Genomic DNA, 25,614 nt, shown 5'->3' with positions numbered 1-25,614 from the left:
TTTCTTCTATTTTCTTGTCCAATCTATTGCCGGTTTCTTCTAATTTCTTTTCTATTCCAGCAGCAGTGGTCTTGAAAACTTCAAGTATGGTTTCGATCGTCCCAGGTGGTAGATATGGCAGCTTCTGCGGCTGTTTGGTCTCCAACTCAGCAGCAGTGACATCATTGGAATACGTTTGACGATCTACCTCGCGCCGATCGACGTTGGCGATTGGTGATGATTGCACCGAATTAAGTATTGGCTGACTTTCCTCTAGCTGAGTCGATGACAAACGCTCTCGAATGCCGCGCTCAAAGTCAACTGAAGTCGCGCTGGTTGCCGGTTTTGGAGTAGCTTCGGGTGAGACAGGATCTGCCGGTGTAAACAATGTGGTAGACCCATCCAGTTCCGTGGCGGGGTTTGCCATGATTCTCCCAAAAAGTGAAGTGTAGACGAAATCCAACAAGTGAAAAATAGTGAGTGAATGATAGTGGTGCGCGCAAATTGGAATAACAGAATCAGGTCAGTGCAAATTATCTTGTAGTTCTTAAGAATTAATACCGCTGACTAATTCCCACAACTTCAAAGCAAGACAAAATCGCGACAATGATACGTTTTAGAAAACAATAATACTCTACAATATAATATACCGTAATGATCAACATAAAATTCAACACAATCAAAATAATATCCAGTGTATGAACAATCACAAATTAATAAATAAATCGACTACCTCAAGCTTGTTCATTTCAGGGATTAATACATCAGAGTAACACCGTGTAGCCCCCATTAGTGCAACAAAAAATACCTGCTCAATTCGATCAATAATTATTAAGAAATAAAATTGAACAACAATATTGAACAGAGTATTGATGGCTAGGCGACCCACGACTCCACTGATAAGTCGATCTCTGAAATAAATTTATGATTATTAAGATGAATAAGCTCCCTCTCCTTCACCGTCCCTGTTCGGGCGCCAATCTTGTGGATTCGCAAGAGCCTCTGGACGCTTAACACCTGTAATTCGGATAAAAAATCAGCCGGCAGAGCTGCCTACAGCTGTCCAGAATATCCTACAATTCCACAAGAAATAATATTTCCGCCGTACTCTGATATAAACTGCTTGAGAATCAGGCGTGATAGCCTACCAATATCTCCAGGCAATTCAAACCCGAGCACAGCGAATGTAATTTATTTCTTATGAATAACAAGTAAATTCAATATTGATATTCCAATACCTGAAATAATTCCTACAGAGGAAAACCAATATGGTAATCATAGACCGAACTGAGCAGGATCTAATTAGAGAAATTACTGAAACTGGTTAACAATTATGCAAATTTATTGATGAATTATAATCGTTAAGAATCAAATAATAATAATTAATTAAATAATTGACAAATTGGAATAATAGAGTTTTCAAAATTTGGTAATAAATGTTCTTGATATGAGATAATAATATGAATGTTCTTGGTAATATAGTGCAATTAGGATTTTAATAGGGGTTACACGGTATTATAGGAGGATATAGTCCTGCACTCTTTCACAATAATTAATTGATAGAAAATTGTAGCTTTCTCAATTCACTGATTGGATAGAATAAGTATTTTTCGCTCACCAACTCGATCGTGGGGCCCCAATTCACTTAATAATTTTATTTCACTTGAAGATCTGGCGTGGAATGGCGTCACCCAGGATTAGTTTCACAATTCTTCCTCAGGAATAAGCTTATACAAATTGAACTTGCCTTCCAATTTAATTTAAGAGCACAAGACTACAGAGGAGCTACACATTTAACACACTGGATATATTACATTTAACAAGAAGAGAAACCATTTAAACATTAATTTTAATAGGACAAATTAAACGAGTCCTGATAATTCGATTCTCAGAAGGCAAGTGTCTCTTCTCCCAAAAAGCGGAAATCACCTGGTCTTCTTCTGAGAAGAAGAACCACGTGATTTGGGCAAGAACCAATCCTGTGCCTAATAAGGAAAAGTCCACCAATGGGATTTTTCCACGCGGTTTTAATATTTAAATTAGACAGAGGTTCGAAAAACACAGAAAATGACAAAAAATACGTTAAACGGGAAACTATAAAATTAAAGCAGATAAACAGAAAATAAACAGGGGTTGCAGAAATGAACAAGCTTGAGTTAGTTTTAAAATGAAAACAGACAATATAGAGATATCACAGTAGCACAGTAGCCGGCGGTATCAACAGCTGACAGATAAGGCTTGTCATCAATTTTGGCGCAATTCACTCTAACCTAATTATTGAAAATAAGTTAGTAAACATTGGTAGGCAGTTGACGAATGACTCTGACAATAAATTGGTAAATTATATGAAATAATACTGTAAGAATTTAATAAAACTATAATTGAATGAGTTTTACATAATTTGACGTGAGTACATTTGATTTATGTCTCAATTATACATTAATTTTAGAAAATATGCTGGCATAGGCTTTGTATCCTGACAATAAGAAAACATAATTTTCAATAAAACGCAATGATTTTTATTAAATATTACAAAAATTGAACTTTTAATATATAACTTATTATATATTTTTACTTTGAACTGCTATCGTCCTCGATTTGAGCTTCATGAGGCGTAGTCTCTCTGCTCTTGGTCCTGTAAAATATGAAATGTACAGTTAAGTGGGATAACTTAATAGGTTATTATGAGTAAAATATGAAATTTCTCGGTAATCTATTCTCAGAATGCTGATTATGTAGCTTATCAACTCATACAGAGTGTCCCAAAAATACATACATCAGTACTACCACAACCACGGTATTCTATTCTTCAAGGTATATTCTGAATCCTCCATAGTTTTCATGTAATCCGGCATTTAATTTTTTAAAATAATCACCATATTTATTTAATGGATGAACATTTTCCTTAGAAATTTAGAATGGTATCATGTCTACATTAAAGTTTTAAATTTAAGTTTACTGTCTGAATCATGGTTCAATGGAAATGTGTATGATGAGTAAAATTCAGAGCTTCCAATTCTCAAGAGAATTATGCCTGATTTTGTAAAATCCTATAATAAATTACTGAGATATAGTTATTTTTGTCTTCTAGCTTTGTCTACGTGTCCTCGAAAAAACTTAAGGGCAAGGTACCATATGGTTCTTGAGTGATATCCATGCCATTTCAAAAATATCATGCAAAAAACTTTTATAAATTGGAGTCTGTTATACATACTGTAACTTTCAGGATAAGTTATTGGTCAAATACTCTACCTTTTGACATACATAAATGAACTTCAACCCCTCATAAGGGGTTGACTTAGGCCTTCATAAGGACATCTCATTTACATTTATGACAGTTTGGCACACTGTCAAACGAGAGAAGGGGAGCATTTCGAGCATCTTTTGAAATTAAATGTAACAGATTACTAAATAAATAATCAGTTTTTCAATGTGTTCCGTTATTCATTGAAAAAGTGTTGTTTTAAGTTTTATTACTTTTATCAATCATTACTATAAAAACTAGAACTAAATCAGCCCCCATTTTTGATAAAAGTATCATAGAACATTCTCATTGATGTCATCATTCTTGTTTTAAAAAGGCCTTAAAATTATATACCACACAATGGGTGTTTACATTTTAAATATTTGAGTTACAACCCCTCATCTCTTTAAAAACTAAAACTTCAATCAGCCGCCATTGTGGATACAAGTATCATAGAACATTCTTATTGATGCCACCTTTCTTGTTTTAAAAATACCTTTACAATGATTAACCACACAATGGGTGTTTACATTTTAAATATTCCAGTTACAACCCCAAGTAAACCCCTTATGAGGGGTTGGAACTCAGTGTACATTAAAAGGTAGAGTATTCTATCAATAACTTATCCTGGAAGTTACAGTATTATATCTACAACAGTCTCCAAATTATTGAAGGGTTTCCATACATATGACTCACTCTGTATATGTGCATATGTATCGTTGAATTTCAAAGGTTGTTGAAAAACTGTGTTTGAAGGAGGTTCCGTCTTTGGATAGCAGTGATTAGATATTGGATTCAAAAAAGCAAACATGTAGAACAAATTGGAAAAGAGTATTGGGAGCAAGCGGTGAAGTGGACGAAATGATGGATTCTTCTTTGATTCAAGTAACTGATTTGGAATTTTTCCAGATGTATTGGGACCACTAATTCATGATTATTCCATAATTTTTCATCAATAACAAAAAATCATGGTTAGAAATGATCCCCTAAATAATTTACGTTGTAATTTCAAACAATGGAAAATTGTTCACTCACCTTCTCAACAACCTTGTTCTGGCTTGTTGAAGCCATTTCGACGCCAACGATCCATATTTCACTTCAATTGCAATGTCACCAAAAAACGTTTGAACAGCAACTGTAACAAAATTGGATAAGAAATAATATAGCAATACATTGATATATACAGTCATAGTGATAGTATAGCAAACAATGGGCTACTAGATCACCTTCTTACATAATAGGTGGCAAATTAAAAATTGCATCAATATTATTGAACTCATGATGAAATATACCTCTTGGAGATTACCAACATCTTTAATTCTCTAAAATGTAAACAAATGGGTTTTTTTCAAACTTCAACCCATATAATCATAAGTCAGAATTTATTCAAGAGAAACACAGAATCCTATTGATGCAAAAATACTGCAAAATTGCCACAAAAAATTCTAATAAAATAACATTCTCGTATGGTATGACAATGAAAATATTTTAGCAAAACCTTGATCCCCCGCATCAATGAGCAAGAAGCAGCATAGGTTCAGCCTTACATTAGACCATAAGAATTATTGTTATGCTCTTAATTGTAGAACTAGTTATAGCCTAATAGATAATTTTATGACAAAAAATAGCATTTCAATGCTATAGATAATTTTGATTTAATTTCTTAAATGCTCTTGTATCAAAATTTCAAATTTTAGAATTATTGGTTCTTGTTCTAAGGTACAGTTTCAATGTTGGATATGTTACAAGAAGTTTGACGAATGAGTGAACTGGCAGAAGTGTTAACCGCGGCTAGAATGCCACCTTTAATCTTAGTGTTGTGATTACCAGAATAGTCCAGTCACTATATATATAGTGCTTGCAATTTAAATTGTAGTTCTGATTTAATATATATTTAATATATTTAATATATTGTGCGGATACAGAAGAAAAATCCAGAACCAATTTTTTCATGCAAAATTTCCTTTACTAGATACAGAGTGGCCCAAAAACTCGTATTTTCAGTTATTTGTTCAGTTCTCAGCTATTTCCAACATATATCCAGTAATCGGACAGAAGAACTCGCTGTAGCCTTTTTTTAAGATTATGAAATTCTGAATAAATGATATTATTCTCAACTCTCCAATGAGTACTGAGTTGAATTATCCAGTAATCGGACAGAAGAACTCGCTGTAGCCTTTTTTTAAGATTATGAAATTCTGAATAAATGATATTATTCTCAACTCTCCAATGAGTACTGAGTTGAATTTTTCAAGAACGAGTAAAATTTTGAGAAGAAATTAATTTTGATGAATTTCAGTTTTTGATCATCAATATCATCCAATTGTTCCCATTTAAATGAGAAATTCGAATTCTCTCTGGTCGTGATTTTGTGCTCCACAATCTGAGATCAGGTAGAGTGCTCTATCTCATATAGATTTGAATGGTAACAATCGGAAGATATTGATAATCAAAAACTAAAATTCAACAAAGTTGACTTTTCCTTAAAATTTTACTCATTTTTGAAAAATTGTAACTCAGTACGGTTCTCTTATTAAAGATAAAGAGTTCCGAGTGATCTCATTTTTTTCAGAATTTCATCATCTGAAAAAGGCGAGAACGAATTTCTCTGTCCGATTAGGTACTGGATTTGTAGGAAATAACTGAAAACTGGATAAATAATCAAAAATACAAGGTTTTTGGGCCACTCTGTATCTTTATAGCACAAGACTACTCTTGAATAATACATAAAAATAGAAATCTAAGAAAAATAGGAATAGTATAATATAGAAATAATATTCTAATATTTTTATTATAAGAAAAATATTATCATGAAAATATTGGTTGGTTCTGAATTTATTTATCCATTTGTGGATACAATCTCAAATAATATAAATATAATTGGGAAACAATAGCAGGCTTTGCCCAAAACTATTTTATTGCCAAATATTGATAGGTAATGGATAATGTCCCAAAATGTTTTCAAGTTTTTACTGCTGAAAGTTCAAGTTTAAATTTCATTGATGTATCAAAAAATATAGTTATTAAAAATCAGAAATAGAATATAAACTGCTAGCAGGCCCCCTTTTTCATGTCTATATTGACTGGACTAATATGGTTGCAACTTTGAGCAAGCTATTGTGAACGCATTACCGTACTGGGAAAAAACATACCTATAGTCTTTTTTCTTTAGGGCTACTCTTGAATAATACATAAAAATAGAAATCTAAGAAAAATAGGAATAGTACCTATAATATAGAAATAATATTCTAATATTTTTATTTATAAGAAAAATATGCTAATTTTAAAATGGGTACTTGAATTTCTGTTTGTTTTTATTCGTACATAGGTACCTACAGGTATGGTTTGAAAAACAAATACGGCACAAATATGGTTTGAAAATACATCTACTACAGTGCAGTGTAAATATGGCCTAAAACGCTAACCTTGCTAACATATAAATTAACATACAATAAAAATAAGTAACATCCATATTTACATAACCAAAAATGTCATATATTCGACTATAAAGGAATACGGTAGCCTACTTACTCAGTATGCATTTCGATATCTCACTCCCATGAAATGGAGTTTTTGTGTTCCCGTTTGATGCACGGCCAGTATATGAGAATTTCATGGCCAGCTCATCAATCATTAATCTTCTCAAGATATTATTGACACATTGGCCAATATTAGCGCTCCCCACTGTCCTCATATGCTTTATCTAAAAAAATCAAAACAATTTTATTAGTACTGTGTAAAATGATCAGTCATAAATGGTTTGCGAAATGAAGGACATTCATTCCGCAAAAACGTTATTTTTGAGTGGAGCTCAGTTCTGTTTAACTTATAGTAAGATTATTCTAGGAAAGAAGCTGAAAGAAATCTACGATGTCTCTCAGATGACGTTCCAAAAATGATGCAGTAAAATGCGCGCGTGGGGGCCCTGCACTCTTAGACTCCCTATGTTCAATACAAATTAACAGAAAATTTCATAACTATATTCACTATGGGGGTTATCTTTCCTATTAGTTGAAGAGATCCAAACATACAGTTACAGTATTTGACAATTCAATGTTATGTCTTCATGTGGCCTAATCACGATTTCCACGGTTTGAGTTAATTTTAAAGAATAATGGTCATTAAATTTTCTCAGCATTGAACTTTACACAAGTTCTATTCTTTCAAGATACAAGGTTATTATTAAATATTCAGTTATATTCCTTCCAAAACCTTGCGAATTCTAATAAACATTGAAGTTGAAAATATTTTACTGGTTCTGTTGAATATCCAAACAAATTTTGCGTTTGAAATAATCGATTCATGTCATCATAATGTCTCTAGAAGAAAAAAGGTATAAATTTGATAAGAGATCCATTTCTATTCATTGGAAATTGTATCGGTAGATGCGTTCCTTTTTTGAATTAAAAGTTTAAAATACTCCTCTGAAACACTTTGTATAACAAGGCATGAGCATAATGTACCTAGATTGTAAAACACATCGTCTTTGACTTTGGTGTAGGCTACTTATCGGATAATACACTAAATGGATAAATAACTAATTGAATGAATAAATCAAGACATACCTATATAATATTTTTTCGTTGGGGCTATTCTTAAATAGAAATAAAAAATAAAACTCCAAGTACCCTTTTTTTAAATTGTTTATTTACGAAATGTTTCGACCTTGATACAATTATCAAGTAATTGAATAAAATAAAATGAATAAAAAATAACATTAATAGATTCTATTACAAGCTTCTTATTTCTGATCATAGCTAGTACGTTCATATGATTTTTCAAACTATAAATGTTAATTTTGAATTTATATTGAATAATGATAATAATAATAATACTGAGGATGATGCCCACATAAGCTCATAGGCTTGTGCGTGGGTAATGAGTGAGAGGGATGATGATGAGAGGTGACTACTTTTTAGTTGGTCAAGACCGTCGGCTTATCGTCTCCTCTGAAAGACCATATCTATGTGATTGTGCTATGGTCAAAAACTTTTGCCCCCCGTCGTGATTAGAACTCGGGTTCTCTTGATAATTAGACCGGTTCATTATCACTTACTCTAACGAGCCATCCAGTTAAATTTGCATGATTTTATAAAAAAAGGATTATTGATGTCCAATTGGACTGAATTTATTATTTTATCTCTGTTTAATCATAGAAATATAAGTGTAAAACTGGGGCCCTGAACCTGCACTGAAAGTTAAAGACGAATTTCACATTTATGCGCCAGCAAAATTAATAAGAGATAAAATAATAAATTTAATTCAATTGGACATCAATAACCTATTTTTGATAAAATCATGCAAATATAAATTTAAAATTTACAGTCCTAGTCTGGAAAATCATATCAATGTACTAGCATAAGTGATCAGGAATAAGTAGCTTGTGATAGTATTTATTTAATGCTATTTTCTATCAATTACATGATAATGGCATCATGGCCAAAACATGTCGTAGGTATATAAAAAATTTAAAAAAGTGTACTTAGATTTTTATTTTTTATTTCTATTCAAGAAATATTTATTATATAAAATATTATATATTGCTGGAGTTACTCACAAACGATTTTCTCCTCCCATTCTGACTGGAAATTGACCATCTCTCTCAATGGAAGTAAAGATTATGTGATGAGATTTCCTCATCTATGCAAGCTCTTGTTATTTCACTGCTGTTTGGTCTCGCTTCTTCGCTGTAATAGAAACAATAACTGAAATTAGGTCATGATTTTTTAATTAAAGATAGCAATTAAATTAGAAAATTTCTTTTAACTTTGGTACCGTATGACTATAAAAAAAATGAGTTGATTGAAATTAGGGATTCAATATTAAAAGGGAAAAGAAAATGTCAAAAGTTTCCTGATAACATAAAATGAAGCTTGATTGATTGATTAGTTTATTTATGTAGATTACAATATATACTGGCTTATAGGCCTACACTAAACTTATACAATAGCTTACAATACAGCAAAGTTTTAGATAAATTTACATAACATAAACTAAGAAAAAATTTTTGAACTGTACAATGGTATGAAAAAAATCAATTTGGAATAACTATATAAGATAATATTGTAATGCATCTACATAAATTGGCGGAGCTTTGGACATATCAATGTCCATTCTTTGGAAAGAATATTAAAAATATCCTTCCCAGTAGCTCTCTACCAAGTGATCAAAGATTATAAAAACAAGGAGTGTCCTATTCAGGAATATTGTATCCCAAAAGCAGTGAACAACTATAGTGTTCAAAATTTGAATATTTTTCATAAAATGGGATAGACATAGAACATTTTTGAAGAGAAAATAACTGTGGATTCATTCAACTATAGGTATTGTCTTAATAAGCTGAGTAAAAGATCAAAAGCGATTGCATGAAATTTTGATTCATTCTGAATCAACATTAAAAATAGAGTTGATACTATTTCAAATAATTTGTAGATAAGTAAGAAGTGGGCAATATTTATAAATTATTTAAAAATTGAGAAAATTATAAAGAAAGACTTCATTTCCAAATCTATTTGAAACTTCTGACAATACTGGATCTGACGACATCAAATAAGAATTTTCAATACAATTTTGTTTCCAATACAATAAATCAAGTTGGTACCGTAATAAAAAAAATATGGTTGTAGTTTTCATTTACCTGCACTGACACTGTAGACTCAGGAGTAGACACAGTAACGAAGAGGAACGAAGACAAAAATGAAAAACACAGGAAACAGGAAAAACAACAGATAGAAACTCAATAATTAAAACAAACCTATACACTACAACTAACTATCTCACTGGATTACTGGAGCGCACTGTGCGATATGTTATTCACTTTAAAGCTTTAAACCGTAGTGAAAAGTGAACTAACAAACAGAAATTCTCGAATGGAAGAACTCTTGTCTTGTCTCAGAAATTCAAACCCAAACCACCATCCCTTTCTCCACTTCGTACCTTGTACGAGTTGGCCGTTGGACACACTATAGCACGTATAGTGGAGAAATATAGTGGTGACTGGAAAATAGAAAGTAGGTGCATGTGCGTCTGTGTATGCGTGGGACTGTATGTGTGTGTGTGAGAGAGAGAGACAGAGAAAGTGTGAGTGAGTGAGAGAGTGGGTGTGAGAAAGTGTGTGTTAGAGGGAGAGAGAGGGAGTGAGTGGAGGAGAGTGCTAGAGGGCGAGTGTTGGATTCCTGTTTTCAGCCCAAAATGTCAAGACAAAAAGCTGTCTTCCCTTTTGTTTGAAAATTGAATAGGGTAGTGCAAATTCCTGACCATGAAACAAAACATTTTTTGTTGCATGTTCTATCCTTCAGCAGAAAACTGGAAACATGCTCAATGGACTGCTATATAGATCGCTGATTGAGAAGCTCTATCAAATATAAGAAGCAGTTAATATTTTAATTGAATTAAAGTTACGTTAATTTCTAGCGTAATTTTGGGAGGATTTGAAAACATTTTCACCAAAACATCCTAGACCTTAGTAATAGAGCGTATGTCAAATTGTAACATTTTATTAAAAAGTTCTCAAAAAGCTTATTTAACATTTTATCACAACCCCCAAGCAGCAATTAGATTTTTCTTAAATGAAGGGTTCGCCCTTCATTTAAGAAAAATCTAATTGCTGCTTGGGGCTTGTGAGAGGGATTCTCACAAATGGTTGACTTTTTGTGTAATTTGAAACAGATAAGGTTTGCTACCCAGACAGAAAATCTATTTCCAATTTTTTATTTTAATCTTGTTGAAAAATAGTGATCATTAACATGCTTGCATTTCTCAGCTTAGAATCAGATTTCTGACGAATTTCTCTATACCCATAATATACATTTCATATTATGCAATTCACGATTATATTACATTATTATATAATGCATGATTTGAGTTTCATTCTATAATGTGTATAATTTTCCATCGAATATGCACTTTATTGTATAAATACCTTTTAAGGAATTCATCTGTAGTTCAGTATACTCTTGTACTGAACTATTACAACTGTTGTAACTATTACAACAGTTTTCAATTGAATCTTGTATTTCGTGAAGTGGGGGAATATCAATGCCACAAATCAGGGAATTATTCATTGGCGAATTTTCATTTCTAATTAGCTAGTCTACGGTGTAGAATCTTAATTCAGATAGCAACTAGGTCTATTGCTTGGTAGGATTTAATGGAATTATTTATTATCAATTGGGAAAGAGTTCAGCAAGTGACTTCTTCATTTCTTCGTCATATTCTCTGATGTGGTGCGATCTTTTCAATTTTTGAGGGACAAGACGTGCCCCTCAAAAATGTGGAATGAACATAAAAAATGAAAGGAGAGTTGAACAAAAACATATTTCATATGGACTGAATGGAGGTTTCTTTGGAATCTAGTAACATAGCATAAAATATTATAATATATAATCTGAAACATGATAAGTCTGTACCTATATTTTTCTCTCATGACTCACTTTTACGCCATTTGTCTAATGACTCATCATCCATGTCTAGTCTATTCATTATTCAAATGTTATTCACACTCTTATTATCTCAGTCACTAAGTTCACTCCTTATCCAATGTCTCAGTTTTAAAAGTTTACTTAGTTTTTTTTTTAAGTTTATCTCCCTTTTCTCCTTCCGATTATTAAGATTTATTGACTGATCATCTAACCTTCAATTATGATTATTATACAATTTCAGAAGCTTCAATCAATTAATAATCAATGTAATTAGTGATTCCATTCAGGGTTGATTTCGATCATGAACTTCATAAGAGCTCCAGTTCTATGCCAATCACCAGTTCAAATTTTAATCCACCAAATCCGTAGGCCTATAAGCCTACATGTTGTTTGATTAAGACTCTTGAATAAGCGGTCAACCCTTCAATAAATAGCTCTGATCAGTAATAAAATATAGCTCAACTACTTAGTAATAAGTAAGAGACAATTATTGTCTAGAAAGCTTTATACCGTGAATAAACAGGTTTTCTATGTACTATCATCATAAAAAATTGTATACATAACAATCGATTGAACAATAACATTGATTTCATTCAAAGTCTACCCTTAAAGAAAATCTTGATTCCATATGAAGATGTGTCAAATAAATTATTCTCTTGTATTTTTTCTTCTGTAAAAGGGGACTCAATTAATGAAACATAAGAGTCACTATCTTCAATATAATATTAGGGCATTTCCAGCAGCTGAATAACTTTTATAACTGAATACAATGAAAACATACTGAATCAGACCAATTCAGCATTCAAAAAAGGCGCTGCACCAAACTTTAGTTCAAAATTCCAACACATGAACACTACAGGTTGGTTTCCTCTCCCCTGTATTGGAGGAGATTTTGGAAGGGAATATCCAAAAAGACAATGTGAAATAGGCTACTCAAGAATTGTTCGACACTCACAATAGAAGCAAAATTCAAGGGAATGCATAGCAAGCCATATTCAAGATCAATTCAAATCGGCTTTAACTGACAAGGGGTTTTCAAGGTAAAGTCAAGACTTGTTTGACCCATGCAATAAAAGCTAAATTCGAACGAATACCTATCGAGCCATATTCAACATCAATTCCAATCAAGTCTGTCGGCTTTAACTGACAAGGGGTATTCAAGGCAAAGTCAAGACTTGTTTGACCCATGCAATAAAAGCAAAATTCGAACAAATACCTATCGAGCCATATTCAAGATCAATTCCAACCAAGTTTGTTAGCCTTGAAAAACAAAGGTATGCTGCTTTCGATTCTAGTATGGAAATTCAAGGGGATTCCGAGTTGAATGTCAAGCAAGATCGTTTCCAGCTGGATTCAACTTCAGCCTTGTTTGACAAGTGAAGGCTGCTTCTAATTCAAGCCTTGAATCAAGCCTTACTGCTGACTGGGATTTGAACCTTGAATGGCGGAGGACTAGGATATTCTGATTTTATGTAAATTTAGAAATTGGAAATGAGAATTGTAAAATTGAGAAAGGAGAACCAACACTCGCCTGCCAAATGCCACCATGAGAGGTCCCTAAATATTATAGAGCGTAATACCTTGCTATAACTTGTAAAAATTTAAAGTTAAATTGAATTACCAAATTTCTTATAAGACTTTGTGATGCTCTTATAAAGCAAAAGTCATTTTCATTTTTTTTTTAATAATTTTTGTAACCCCTTGGAAGAGACGACTCCGGCTACCATAGTCCAGGACCACCAGGAGTTGGATCGACATCAGCAGCTCATAAGAAAATTTCGACACGTGAGTGAGAAATATTGAAATAGTGATAGGGCGCCCTCAGTGCTTCGAAACTACATGAGAATCAAAGCTAGCTCTTTGAAAGGGTTTTCTAATAAATTAAGAATTTGGTAAAAAATACTTGCGCAAGTAAATATAGTATTAAAGGTATTTTATTAGAAGAGTAACGAGTCAGTACATATCAGAAGTTCTATAAATCAAAGAAGTATAAAATCTAGGCTAGTAATACATATTCATATGATCTTTATTTCTGCAATATAATTTGCGATAGTTGTTGTAGCTCTGATTCACTAGATGAATTGCTCTATTTATTCCGTCAGGTGCCGAATCTTGCACCCTGAGATAAAATATATTTATTGCAAAGAAATCTATTAGATACTATAGAATTTAATATATATTTGGATTATTAGTTGCCAATTTATCAAGCTGATTCTAAGGAATCTATTTTTAATGGAATTGTCCAAGTCGACAAGTATTAGCAGGCTAATATCACAGCTACATACAAAAGGATGCATATGATTATAAAATAAAAGCACATGGTAACGTTTCGTGCTATAAAGTTTAGAGAATAGTATTTAGCCTGTGATATTTTATTGATTTCGATTATTGTTCTATTTTTATATTATATATTTTTTATCGCTCTTTATATTTTTTGCCCTGATCTATTTTTGCAATATTTGTTAATATATGTATCAAATTGTTTATGGTGTGCAATTATTTTAATTCCTCAATACTAGGCTATAGGATAAGTACCATATATATATATTTATTTTAATGAATTATCAGAATTATTGTGGAAGCTCATATCTGGGCCTATAAAGATTTCTATGAGACTGTATCCTATGAAAAACCACGACCTAATTTTTATAATAATTGTTGAAATATTTCATGCTCTACCGACTGATGCCAAGCAGGAGGCTAATCGTTATTTAAATATAAAAAATAACGTGACACTAGTTACTAGATGATGTCTGGATTGTGTTTCAGGTATGTAAGCTTATGTTATTATTTTGTTTATATCAAGTAGATAAATTCTTATAATTTTTGCTATGGGTCTTGTAGCTACTGGTTATGGTTGAAATAATTATGTGATTTTGCTTAATCCGATTCGGGAAGTTTAAAGGAATTTGAGCTAGAATCTAGCTGGTCAGCTATCACTGTTATCTCAGTTAGGCTATTATTAAAGATATCGACTCAATTTTTTAAATGAAACAGGGGTGAAAAATAAACCGTGCTAGCTTATTTTGATACAATTCAATTTTAATATTAAAAAAAGCTGTTTCAAAACTAACCTTACTTTGAAGAAACGACGATTCTAAATTATATTGTCTTATTACAATTTTCATTAAATTAATAATTACAATTTTAATTAAATAATACATAATAATTTCATCCAATTTCAGTTTAACTAATGATCAAATGATGAATTTAGGTTTAAAATAGTTTTTAATCAAGTCTTAGTTGGTAATCAAAACTCAACAGAGTATCAATGTAGCAAGAAGATTCCCCAATAAAAATTACTAATATTATTCACGCTAGAAACAGCAGTGTTGTTCAATTTCTCTATATTGATGTTAATGTAGATCAATTTTCTCAATTTTAATTTTCAAAATAGATCAATTTCTCTATATGTAGATTAATGTAATATACTATGGAATGAATAGGCTAAAGCTGCGTTTACACCAAAGTTAATAACAAAATTTAAATTACTTAATCCTAATAGATCCTATTAGATTGAACATAACTTATCATTTATGTGTTTGTCAAGATCCGTTCAATCTAATAGAATATTATAAGGATTAAGTTATTAACATTTTGTTAATAACTTTGGTGTAAACCCAGCTTTATATGCTACCGGTACTAATACATGAAATGAAAGACTTTTGAAAATAAATAGCCTAGTTCAACATAATGTGAAGTACAATGACATCATTACCTATATTATTTTAATTTTACTAATATTATTATGTACTCATATGATCTTATTATTAGAGTATATGCCGAAGGTACAATTTCTTAGCGACGGCTCTAGCATAGACGCGCGTCTAGAGTCGTCGATTAGGAATTATACCTTTCGGCACAAAGTAAAAGAGCTGTACAGAAGCGAGGAATTTTCTGTTAATTTACAAGATGCATTGTATTTTATGGAAAGCACTGTCGAGCGGAATAGACGTGCCTTAGCGGAAAAAAATATGTTTGTAAAGTTAGGACTTAACGCTTGCCTTCTGTACGCCGTAACCTTACTATTTAGACACGTAATTGTTTATTTTAATGATTTTTCATTCAATTAGAAAGTTCCAATTCACCTATTTTTGTTGTAATTACACTTAGTTTTAATTGAGAAAAATACATTTCATTACTTAGTCAGTTCTGTTATTATTTTTACAGATTTCGAATTATACTGCAGCAAACATGGAGCAAGGGATCAAATACAACTATCCAATCAAGGAGAAATTTGACAGAACCAGAGTTTCAGCCGAGCGATTTATACAAGTGGATTACTTCTAATAACAAAGAGGCTAACCATTCTGTAAGTTGAACCTACTTTAAATAGTTTTTCAACAAACGTGGGTTTTTATTCATCGACGTTTCAATAGCTCTCTAACACTACAGTGAATTTCTTAAAAATACGTATTGCAATCAATTTATACGAGGGTGAATCAAATGAAAACCTTAAAACGGTTATATATCATTTATTTTGATAACTAAGTGAAACTTATATTTATAATTTTCTGGGATAGTCTCCTTGAAGTGTTATGTGCCTGTAGCCACTCGTGCACCGCGGTTTTCACTTTTTCATCACTTTGGAAATGCTTTCCATTGCATCTTTAAGATTTCCGAACACATGAAAGTCACTAGGGGCGAGGTCTGGAGAATAAGGTGGATGAATGAGGCATTCAAATGTGATATTCTGGATAGTTCGAACCGAGAGACGGACTGTATGAGGTCGGGCGTTGTCATGCTGTAACAAAACACATGAAAGGAGAAGTCCTCGCCATTTACTCCTGATTGCTGGTCGAAAATGATTTTCTAAGAGATTTGAATAAGAATTAATGTTTACTGTCATTCCCCTGTCAATGTAATGCTCCAAAATTACTTCGTTCACATCACAGAAGAGAGTTAGCAAGAGTTTTCCTGCTGATTGCTGATTTCGGAGTTTTTTTTTATTTTGGCGATGAGCTATGGCACCATTCCTTTTCATGTATCTGGTTGATGACAATGTTTGTTTCTGGACAAACATGAATCACCATACTGTACTGTCATCCTGCGATGAATTACCATTGGTTTGACACCTTCACTGCTCAAGAAACGAATGACTGATCGCTGATCTAATGCGGTGCATATTGATAGTGGGGCGGCCATATTGCAACTGAAGTCACTGCTAATTGTGTGTAGAAAGGTCACTAACGCACCTAGTAGTCATTGTGTAAGCTTCAACTACCGGATCAATCCTATAACCTATCGAAACTTACAACAGTTTTAAGGTTTTCATTTGATTCACCCTCGTAGTAATAAAAAATTTACAATAAAAATAACACACTGAACTTACTGAATATTCAAGTCACGTGACCGGGAAGTGGCCGTTAGCAGGGAGAGCATGATGTTTTATGCAAGCCCTGAGGATAACGCAAGACATTCACGGCCAAGTAACGCGCGATATTTTTCGCTTTATCGACGAGGCAACAGCTTTCTCATTAAATTGACTGACAGGAATGTTCCTTTTTGGATTGCGCGTCGATATACGTGTAAGGTTTTTTGAAATTATTTTGCATTCCAAGGATAATATGATAGAATAGGAATTTTCTCCTCAATTCAATACTAATATTAAATTATTTATTGCTTAATCAATGTATATAAAAATAAGAGGTAGAATGATTGTGTCGTTTTTGTCGTCAACTTGCAGTGATGAGTAATAATTCATCAGTGACCCTCAACTATGGTTATCATAATATTCATCTACAATAGAAGTAACCTTGCTGATAATATGTGTAATAATATCGAGCTGGCTGGTTCAGGTCTGGTTCTGCTCGCACCTGATCAATTTCAGGGACTCTGACATGACATGACCTCATGACTGGTTTTGGGCAGCAGGGATCGACGACTTAACGTGTCCATCCGAAAAAGGTAGTTGCCCGAAAAAAATTATTTCCCGACCCAGGATTTAAACCTGGGCATCTGAATTATAAAGCCAGCATCTCATCCACTCGACTATGGCCACTCCACCTTGCTGATAATAATAACAACAAAATGATTATCTAGGCCTACTCTTGCGAGAAGCAATGGATTATCCTTTCAATGAATAGTTGCAAATTCACATTCAAAATTATTTAAATTTTCAAGAAGAAACTTCATAATAGAATATTTTAAATGGTATTAGTTGGTTAGTAGTGTAATAGTAAGTTAATGATAATAGCTTCATATAATACTAGGAGACGCAGGGAAACGAGAAGTTTTGAAATTTCTAAGAAACAATATTCATAAAACTAGTAGAATACTAATGGAATGGCATTTATTCATAATGCAATTCATGTTAATACAGTTGAAATGTCCAAATGTATCTCTTTATTTTAAAAAATGGCGTTGGAAAGATTTTTTCACATTCGGGATTTATAGCCTGTTATGGGTGGTGCAAGAAAACTGGGAATTTTGAAATAAAGTCATTAACACTAATAAATTCCATGAAAGAAGTGGATTACCAATGGAATGACATGTATTCATTATGCAATTTATGATCCTCCAATCAAAATGTCCGAAAGTTTCTTTTTGAGATAATTAAAAAAGATATGCTCAATTAATTGGCTTTCGCAGTCTGTTATGGTATATAGAGCAAGGAACGGGATACTTTGAAATAATGTACTTTCCACCAATAAATTACATACTAGCAAATTACTAATAAAATGGCATATATTCATATTCATCATGCCCTGCATAATCATTTTATTGGAAAGTCTAAAAATGCTTTTTTTAATTTTTAAGATGACATAAGAAAGATGTGGTCTCATTCAGCGTTCACTTGAAAATCTATTTGCTGTGTGATATTTGAGGCAGGCAACCACCGCCCTAGAGCCAGTGGGCAGCCGAGCGACGACCCTGTCACAGTAGTCAAGTGCCCCCTGTAGCTGTCGCCGTCCCCAGGGGCCCGCGAGATGGATGGAGGCGGTGGGAATGCGAAATGAATAACAGACGCGGGCCCGGTGATGGTGAGCAGCATACTGATGCTGGGTGAGTGCAATTTTTGTTCTACAATGATCAACTAATTATTAAAATAAACTGAAATTGAATGAATAGTCACGCTCAAGATAGAGGCCAGTATGACGAAACGCGTCCGAAAATAACTTGGTATCTGGACATATAAGTACTGTGAGCATTGAATTTTAGCAGGAAGCATGACTTGATTTCCATTTCATAGATGCTCCATTTGGTGGTGAAAATTGATGGAAAATAACTCGATGATAAGCACTAGTTGCTACTAACTTTCCGTCTCAATTTTCCTTGCCTATAATCGTTTTGGTTTTCATGACTTCAGTAGACTTTTTATAGTGAGATTCTCAGGTACAAGATGACAAATGGCAATACAAAGATATGAGGGAATACATCCAACAACTCTAATAATAAATATTATATACTAATTAAGGTTTGGTTCAAAATTTAAGAAGCGGTTCGACTCAGTGGTTGCGCTATTAAGCCATCACTTAGATACGTTGAGAATCATGCGTCTGCTACTCCCTTTGGAAGAGTGACCACTTGAGCCAACTCCTCTGAATATGATTCATGAGTAGGAAAATCGCTTCCTGGTGGTTCGGAAGCCTCCTAAAACTGTAGTTCCACTCATCTCTTATTAGCATCCGCCTCATTACCCACGCACAAGCTAACAGCTCATGTAGGCTTCGCCCTCAGCAAAAAATAAATAATAATAAGGATTGAGGATTGTAAGGATTTTTCTGATAAAGGTTAAATGTATACTAGTAGTTCTGTAAACAGTAGACCTCACGCTCAGTAAGGTAAATTGACCTGTTGTTATGTTTTCTTAAAAAATAGTAAATAATTTATCAATTTAAAATGTCTAGAAAAAATCCTAAATAAACATAGAGCTTCCTGTCCTATCGTACCGTGACGTGTCGTCCCGAAATGTGAGTGTGAGCGCTGTTATCAGGTCTGGCTGCCGTCGATACGCCAATCCAATCAACCCATCAGTGAACATTCTGTGTTGTCGTGTTGGCGAAAAATCGGTGTGTTGAAATTAAAAAATAAACTATCATAATGCGGATTTCCTACAAACTTCATTTCTCATTTTTCATGATTTTAGAAATCAATTTCTTTTCAATAATATTTGTTGCAATCTTGATCATCAGATTAAAAAAGAAAAATGTTTTTTATACTCTAAACTAGAATCATGGCCTCAGCTTATGGAAAGACAAAGCTAGTAGACAACACTGTCTACTAACGTTGATGGAAAGATACATTTTCAAGATGTTTGATGTTTTTGAACGGGTAGTATTATAGTCCACTAGACAGCTGATTTATGATGAATAATCTATAGGTAATAATCTTACGGTAATATTGGCGTATGAAGGAGCTCCTTTTTCCTTTTATATTATCCTTGAAATGCAACATTTCTAAAAACCTTGTATATACGTCGACGCGCAATTTAAAAAGGAACATACGTGTCAAATTTCATGAAAATCTATTACCACGTTTAGCTGTAAATGCGCAACATATAAACATATATAAACATTTAAACATAAAGAGAAATGCCAAACCGTCGACTTAGACCTCACTTCGCTCGGTCACCATGAAATCATTTAATGTGAGGGTAAACAGAAAGCGGGAAAATTGAAGAGAAGTTAGGTATGATATAGAATATGAGCTTGTGTCATTGTAGTTGAATCTTTTATTTGATTGTAGCACAGGTTCACCTTGCAGATCTCCGTTGCTGTTGGCAACTTTTTTTTGTAGGATGATTAGGATAACAATAAAAAATAGCAATACACTTATATAATAACGGAAATTTAATAAAACCTAAAAAGTAATAAAAATCTATGTTGATTTCACATTTTAGTTAAGCAGGAGTCCGTGTTGATTTCTACGCTATAATCTTATCTTTCAAATCTATTCTTATTTCTTATCATTTCAAAGTAATGTAGCAGTTCTTGAAAGAATGTAACAATTTGTTTTAAATTTATCCAGGCTACTTTTATCTCTCTAAATGTTTGACTGTATCTCGTTGATGCATTCATCAATGATCAACAACTCCTTGAAAATATGTCATACAAACATTCAATCTATGCCGGCGCATTTTAACTCAATGATATCCTCAGCTCCTCTGGATATTGTAGTATTAAGCGAGTCTTGACTCAAACCTAGTTCACAATCGTAAGCTTACGGTATTCTTGTTGAATATTTACTCTTAGAAACGACCATTAGTAAAGGTGGCGGGGGAGTGATTATCTATGTAAGATACTCTTTTCCGGCCCTGAGTGGTAATGTCTCTGAAGCCGGTGCACTCTCATTCTCCCGAATTCCTTCTAGCTTCTACTTGATGTGAGAGTGGGCGCTGAGTCCGTTTTGGTCCTTGGAGTTTATCAGCCGCCACGAGAGGGAGTCTCCTCACATTAGAGGATGCTCTGTTGACTAAAGTTATGCAATGTTGTAACCACATAATTTAATTACGTAACACCTCATCAGAGAACTTGATATGCTGAAATTACGACGAAGACTAAAGTACTCAATACTATGTGAAACCTACAAAATAATTGTGGAGGGTACTGGTCCGGAATATTTGAGAAAAATACTTGTATCTTTCACATAGGTTCATCAGAAGGACACTTGGTCTCACCGCTGCTTTCTCTAGATACCGTTGGATAATCTTTATCAGAGTTGAAAATTCTCAACAATGAAGAAAGTGAGTTTGATTGGTCTCGAACCCGCAACCTATGTTTGATTCATGAGTCGCGTGTACTACCAATTACGCTAAAGATTCTCTTGGAGAAAGCTCTGTTTGGATGGACTTTTGTTGATAAATTTGTTTTAATTATTACATTTAAAGTGCTTGATTGAAAACAATGAAAATAAGCCTATTATCAAACCTCGGTAAATTCATAATCTGCATGTAAGATTGCAAGTTGATCAGTTCTTCCATTAGTTCATAAGTGGTAATGTGTCAAACGTGTATTTTCCATAATGTACATGTATAAGCCAATTCTTTCCTCTATAATTATTTCGTTATTTTCATGCATATTTTACGTTCTCAAACATATTTCACTTAATCAGTGATCGGACAACTGAAGACGTGATTAATATTTCATCTGCACTTATAATATGTAAATTAAAAATGTAAATTTAATATTCTAATATGTTAATTCAAGGAAGAAATAAATTCATTTATTTATTCTCTATTAATTTTTCATTCTCTTTTTCAGACTGATGAACGTGCCAACTCCACTGATACCTCACCATATTATTTGTTTTACATAGAGCAATCCAATATTTTTTATACACTTATGAAGTGTTTTATCAATAAACATAATAAATAATAAGAGTATTTGAACAAACGAAATTAACACTTGAAAAGTAATGTTGTCTGTTTATGTAAAGAGTTTGTCACATTTTATACTCTGAAATTGTTTTATATAATTTCATTATAATTCTCATAATGTGTAATAGATTGCATACAATTGTTATTGAATTGCCTGTCTTGAGCTTTTATAATAATTTTACCTGTGTCCGTTAGGCTGTACGCTTGATGTCGATTTTTTTCTAAAGGTGAGTACAGACTTTGATGCACTGTTTTCAATTGGAGTACGCATACCTATCTGCATCGTATAGGCATGCGCACTACAATTGAAAACAATGCATCAAATCTAATCGTCCGATGCGTGCCGTACTATCAGTTTATGCTTATTATGTATGTATCTTACTGTTTCTGTACAAATACAGATATAAGAATAGCATCAGCTGATTAAAAGTGAAATGCGCGTGTTCATGGCGCATTACTGTACGCACCTTTATAAGTGGTAGATTGTACACCATCAAATATAAATTACTATTATTATTCGTCGCATTATACCGCATTGAATGTTCTCAACGGTGTTCGAAACCATGCCAAATGGTTTTCCCTCCATGAGAGGAAATTGTTCTCGTTGTACAAAGTGTAGCTCTCATCATAATAAAATTATGAAATTAATGGTAAATGTCTGAATGAGAACCGGAGAAAATGTCATAGCACACTCTCAATAAATACGAAAACGGACATGCATCTTTCAGGGTAACAATGATCTCACTAAGACTGAATATTCTTCATAGTGAACTATTCTTAAAAATTCACTGCCACATCCGTCATTTCCCTTATACTGCTGTAATATCCATTGACAATTATTTGCAAATGTAACACTAGACTTCCAGCTCGAACATCTTTCGCTCCTGAATTATTTTTTAGATCATTCTTGTAGAGATAGATGATTATGTTATCAGATGGGTGACAATCATTGAATCGTCGGTCCCGACTGATAGTCGTGAGGCTCATTGACGACGTAAATTAAATACCTATTTATGCAAGATGGAACTTCCGTCAGGGATCCCCACCTATAAAGCCATTCGATTATAATAACTAACTACATTATTCACATAATTCCGTATTAATACGAAAAAATGATACCATTATTATTTTCTAAATATTATTTGAATTATCCTGCTCATAATTTCATCTTATTCTCTTATTGACAGGGTTGTATGATGATAAGAGTGCAATTTATTATTGAATGGTACTTCCACAAAATCATTGATTAAAACTTTCATTTTAACCTTTTAGTTTGTCCTTCGCAAGAAATGGATTTTAATAATTGGGAAAGGGTAAGTATACAAGTTTTAGTTTACCTTTTATATGTCTTGATTATAAATGTAGGACAATACAGTAAGAATTTTATTCAATCGAGAAAATGGTTTGATACTCTTGGCAATTCATTGATGACTCACTTTCAGAGGTCCAATAGATTAGTTAGTAACCCTGGCGAATTATTTTGTTATTACATTAAATACAATATTACTTGTGGAAAAAATAACAGACTTGAACCCAAAACTTTTCCTATTCCAATTTGAACAACACTCAGTCCAAAAATATAGGTTATTATGAGAGACACATTTTAAAATGAACAATATTTTACATCACCATACCAAGAAAATAAATTTCGTATTTTGAAATAGTTGATATATTAACATAATAGAATAAGATTGAAATAAAAATTAAATAATTGAGAATGTCCAAAAATCCGAAAAATCTTGAAAATTTATTGTGAGGAATATTGCCTACTTGGCGCCTTGCAAATTTGGTATTTCAGTTGAACCCACCTCTATACCTGACTATTAATTTTGAAATCAAACGCTTGAAGATTGGTAAGTTTTCAGGAAATATAGTTAAGATCCAAAAATATCGTAGCATGGATTTGAAGGATTTTCTATTATTCTGATATGAAACATTTTACCGACCTGTGTTATTTTCTATGAACGTGTGATGCACATTGCCTACTTAGCGCCTTTGCACGGCATGTATTCCCATGATGTTGGATGATGCATGTCCGACGTGTACGCGTCATTGTTGTGTCATCCTAATAGTACTTATATAAGTCCCAATCACCAATAATTATTACAATTTTGAAATGAATATGTTAATCAGGCACTTGACAAGTGAGACAACAAGATATTAAACTATTGTTACATATGTATCTCCTGAACTTTTATACCACCAGTAACATTCAATTGATTTAAGTGAAAACAAGATTAATGATATGGATTCACTTTCAGAAATCTTATTATTATTGAATAAGTTGATATTATTTAATCACAGATCTAACTTAATCTATGATTAAATCCATGGACCTTATCAAGTTGATAATAGAGTTTGCGAGCCAGTTGAAAAGCCAGGCCAGCCATCCAGGGAAAAGCCTCCATTTTTTCTGTATTAGAAACGCTGCGTTCATAAAAGACAAATAGCAAGAAAAAATCTATAAAAATGTGCTTGGTGCAGACCAGGGTCCATACGGTGTAGGAGTTTAGATAATAGGAATTTTAAGCTTAATCCAATATTAACAGCCATAGCGAGTTTATTCTAGTTTCAATAATAATTAAAGTTAGTAAATGAACTCTGTCCGCGTGATTATTAGCATAATATTATTATATATTGTTTAACAGTGAACGTAAAGTAAAATAAAGTGTTTACCTTTCCTCTCCTAGAGTTGTCATCAATCACACCCACCAAAGCCAATACCTCTTTCTTCTCATTTCCTTTAAATATTACAAATGCCAGTTCTTATTCGTATGGTAACACATGGCACAGTGGTGACAGGAAATACCTTTTTCATCCCTCCTTTAGAAATGCTTATGCAAATTTTAGTAGCCTCAGTAGGGCAAGGAATGTGAAATTTATGTTGTTATAAATAGGCCTATTGTCTTTTTTCACAATCATACAAATATTTTTCTCCTGCTATAAAAAGGCATTAACAATGGCAAAAAATGGCATACATTTTCTAATTAAGTAGCCTATTTTATCAGGGCTACTTGACTTGTTAGTTAACAATAATTTTAAAGTAGGCTTTCCTTTTTTTAAACTTGATCATATAAAATACAATTACTAATTTCGAAGTATGTTGAATCCATTATCAAGTTTCTCTTAAGAAAAGTTCAAGAAAAACTTGATTATGGATCCAACATTCCGAAACTAGTTGTTAGGTATTGTATTTTATATGAAAAAAAGTTGTTTTCATAAAAAAGATGTTATTTCACAACTAACATAAAAGATACCTTACCATACCGTAATTCAACATTAGGTACACTTTCCATACTGTAATAGGAATGAGAGTAAACACGACATAAGTATTTAATACCTTAAGAAAGGTTTTTAATAACTTGAACTATACAGGTTTCGAATTGGAATGAGTTTGTTTGGAGACTTAGTAACAGTAATAACGAATTCAAAACATAAATGTTGTTATACTACATTCTTCAAACCAAAGAGTTAATGAATGTAGTCATTCAAATAATTAGGAGGTCTTCTATTTCTAAAACTTCTTCTTGGATATGTATTTTGATTTTCTTGTCCAGTAGTCTGTTGTCTAGGTTGTAAGCTCTCGGCAGTATAGTACTAGTTTCGTTTTCTTGGTTTTGGGTTGCCTGAGGATTATGGAAGTATTCAAGTTC

At 32.8% G+C, this 25,614-nt stretch overlaps 1 protein-coding gene across 2 annotated transcripts; it reads right to left on the bottom strand.

The window, feature by feature from the left end:
* Window positions 1-2,506: 2,506 nt before the first annotated feature.
* LOC120351931 lies at window positions 2,507-8,845 on the bottom strand. 2 transcript variants are annotated; one of them, XM_039430850.1, is made up of 4 exons: window positions 8,781-8,845; window positions 6,755-6,926; window positions 4,259-4,358; window positions 2,507-2,614 (listed from the first exon to the last, which is right to left on the bottom strand). In XM_039430850.1, the coding sequence occupies exons 2-4, from the start codon at window positions 6,915-6,917 to the stop codon at window positions 2,551-2,553; spliced, it is 327 nt and encodes a 108-aa protein (XP_039286784.1). In that variant the 5' UTR covers window positions 6,918-6,926; window positions 8,781-8,845; the 3' UTR covers window positions 2,507-2,550. The 2 variants fall into 2 exon arrangements, with proteins under 2 accessions (XP_039286784.1, XP_039286785.1); XM_039430851.1 differs by lacking the exon at window positions 8,781-8,845 and having other exon boundaries at window positions 6,755-7,199.
* Window positions 8,846-25,614: the final 16,769 nt, after the last annotated feature.

This window comes from Nilaparvata lugens, chromosome 6, assembly GCF_014356525.2.
Source record: "Nilaparvata lugens isolate BPH chromosome 6, ASM1435652v1, whole genome shotgun sequence".
Taxonomy (NCBI): domain Eukaryota; kingdom Metazoa; phylum Arthropoda; class Insecta; order Hemiptera; family Delphacidae; genus Nilaparvata; species Nilaparvata lugens.
This window is presented reverse-complemented; position numbering and strand designations above follow the sequence as displayed.

Coding starts and splice junctions, on each gene's coding strand:
- LOC120351931 (XM_039430850.1), bottom strand. CDS start 6,917: ATGAGGACAGTGGGGAGCGCTAATATTGGCCAATGTGTCAATAATATC. Junction 4,359..6,754: donor GATATCGAAATGCATACTGA/GTAAGTAGGCTA, acceptor ATTTTGTTACAG/TTGCTGTTCAAACGTTTTTT. Junction 2,615..4,258: donor AGAACAAGGTTGTTGAGAAG/GTGAGTGAACAA, acceptor CATATTTTACAG/GACCAAGAGCAGAGAGACTA.